Source organism: Coptis chinensis, chromosome 8 (assembly GCF_015680905.1).
Source record: "Coptis chinensis isolate HL-2020 chromosome 8, ASM1568090v1, whole genome shotgun sequence".
Taxonomy (NCBI): domain Eukaryota; kingdom Viridiplantae; phylum Streptophyta; class Magnoliopsida; order Ranunculales; family Ranunculaceae; genus Coptis; species Coptis chinensis.
Window position 1 is genome coordinate 48,517,859 of NC_141463.1, and position 2,359 is coordinate 48,520,217.

Below are 2,359 nucleotides of genomic sequence, written 5' to 3' on the forward strand. Positions count from 1 at the left end.
CTGGGATTTATGAATCTATAACAATGGAATACTAGAGCCTATTGCGATCTGATTTTCAAACTCATCACGAGGGAAGATACAATATGGGTTGATTGGACATGGAAGCAGCACATCAAAGACAAATTTTTCTGGTTGATGTCTATTCCCCATGATTGCTCATGGACATGGCGAAGCATTCTGAGCACCAGGAGATAAGCTAAAAAATTCATTAGATACAACATTTCTAATAGGGAAGATACTTTATTATGGCATGATATATGGTGCTCTAGATCACCATTGATAGAAGATGCTGAAGCCAAGTCAGAATGGAACTTTCCACTGAACTCAAAAGTGAGTGTCCTTATCTCGTAAGGAGTATGGAATACTGCAGTGACCGGATTACAATCTCAATCTTTGAAGGAAGCGATAAATGTAGTGGAACTCAACAAACACCTTACTGAGGATAAGATAATCTAGACCCCCCACCAAAGTGGCCACTACACCTCCAACAACGCGTACCTTGCACTGTCACTGACAAGGGCAAAGAAAAAATGGCATCATATGGTCTGGGGAAGATGGGTTTTACCTCGACATGCATTTACCACTTGGCAACTTTTTTTGAATAGCATCCCAACTCAAGACAGGTTGGTGCAAAAGAACATTATTAATCAATCTTCATGCTGCTTTTGTCAAAACAGTAGGGAGTTCTCCCAACATTTATTTTTTGAGTGCAACTACTAAAAAGAAATCTTCTCAAGAGTTAAAATTCTGCTGGGAATAAACATCGATAGCAGCAATGCAAACAGAGAATGGTCAACCATTATTCGACTATGTAACATTGATGATCTGGGAGAGATTATAAGGTTTTTGTTTGCGTATCAATGGACTACATTTGGAAAGAACGAAATGCTCGTAAATTTCAGCAAACTTCAAGACTGGCATTGGTAGTCTTCAACAAGCTGCTCAGAGACATACAAATTTACTTGCAAGTCTTAAAGCCTCAGGTAAAAGACACAGTCTCAATTAGAAGCTTGTTTCCCAGACTGAACATTGAGGCCAAATTCAAAAAACATCTCAATGTGGACCCTTGTTGGACCCCACCATTAGGAGACAGAATCAAGGCCAACACTGATGGTGCATTAAGCAGCAAGGGCCCAGGTCATGGGGTCGTTATGAGAGATGGAACTAGTCGGGTACTTACTGGTTTCACTGGAAGTGGGGGTTTACACTCAGTGATATACCAAGAGCTCAAGGCCATTGAAGTGAGTTTATGTAGATACATTGAGGAAGGCTATAAAGAAGTTGAAGTGGAATCGGACTCAATGAGAGCCATCAATGTAATCAACAAACTCGAGAAACCTCCTTGGTACTGCCGAGATGTGCTTGCTGTCATTGAGTTAAAAAAGCAAGAGTTCAACTTCATATCCTTCTCACATGCTTTTAGAGAAGTAAATAGAGTCGTAGACTATCTTGCAGGCTTAGATCAATCTAGTAGTTTTAACACTTTACATTTTGTCCTTCTTATAGATCATGTCCTACAAAATATTGTAAATGAATATGCGAGGGGAAACATTTATGTAAGAAGCATTTAAGGATCAATATAGGTGAGGGCCTAACCCTAGCTTATCTTAAAAAAAAATACAAAAAAATTTACGAAAAATAAAAAGGGGAAATTGAAAAATTCAAATCAACCAGACCTTGAAAAAAAGAAAGTGGAGACGAGAGGGAGATGCAAATCAGATCGGTGTGTGTGAAAGGGAAAAGCCAACCAACTTGGTGTACAATAAATCTTAAATGAGACTATGAGAGTATCTTTAATGGTGAAAGCTTAAAATCAGCTTTTTTTTTTATTAAACTAAACACCATAAATCACTCAAAGACCAAAACATTTTCAGTCTAGAAATCAAAATTTCAGCACCAAATGATGCTTCTTTTGAAAAACCACCCGACCCAACACAAAAATATCCCGCAATGGTTTTTTATAAACCGTGCAAAAAAAAACCACATCCCACACGGTTTTTCATAAACCATGTGGCTTAATAAACCCCGCGCCAGTTAAAAGGTTTCAATAAGGAAAATGTAACCAATGTATTGTCGTTGCCCAAAATTTGATTTGTCTTTGGAGTACCACAAGGGAAAAAAATGAAAACCAATGACACATGTGATTGCTGGTTATTGGCTAATTTTTTTTATTTATTTTTGTTAGGGGGACAAGCGATATAAATACAATCATATGAATGTAGTGGGTGGGACCTTGTTCTTTTTCTTCCTTCTTACATGTGCGGTGTGTAAGTACCATATATTCCAGACCAATGAGGAGGATATTACATGATAAGCACCAAAAACTGTGTAATAAACCCCATATAGACACTATATATTG

General features: G+C 37.8%; 1 protein-coding gene across 1 annotated transcript; it reads left to right on the plus strand.

Annotated features, from left to right (window-relative positions):
- Positions 1-860: 860 nt before the first annotated feature.
- LOC147481762 (uncharacterized) lies at positions 861-1,571 on the plus strand. The gene has a single exon (XM_086579035.1). It carries the CDS (start codon positions 861-863, stop codon positions 1,569-1,571), a length of 711 nt encoding a protein of 236 aa, XP_086435161.1.
- Positions 1,572-2,359: the final 788 nt, after the last annotated feature.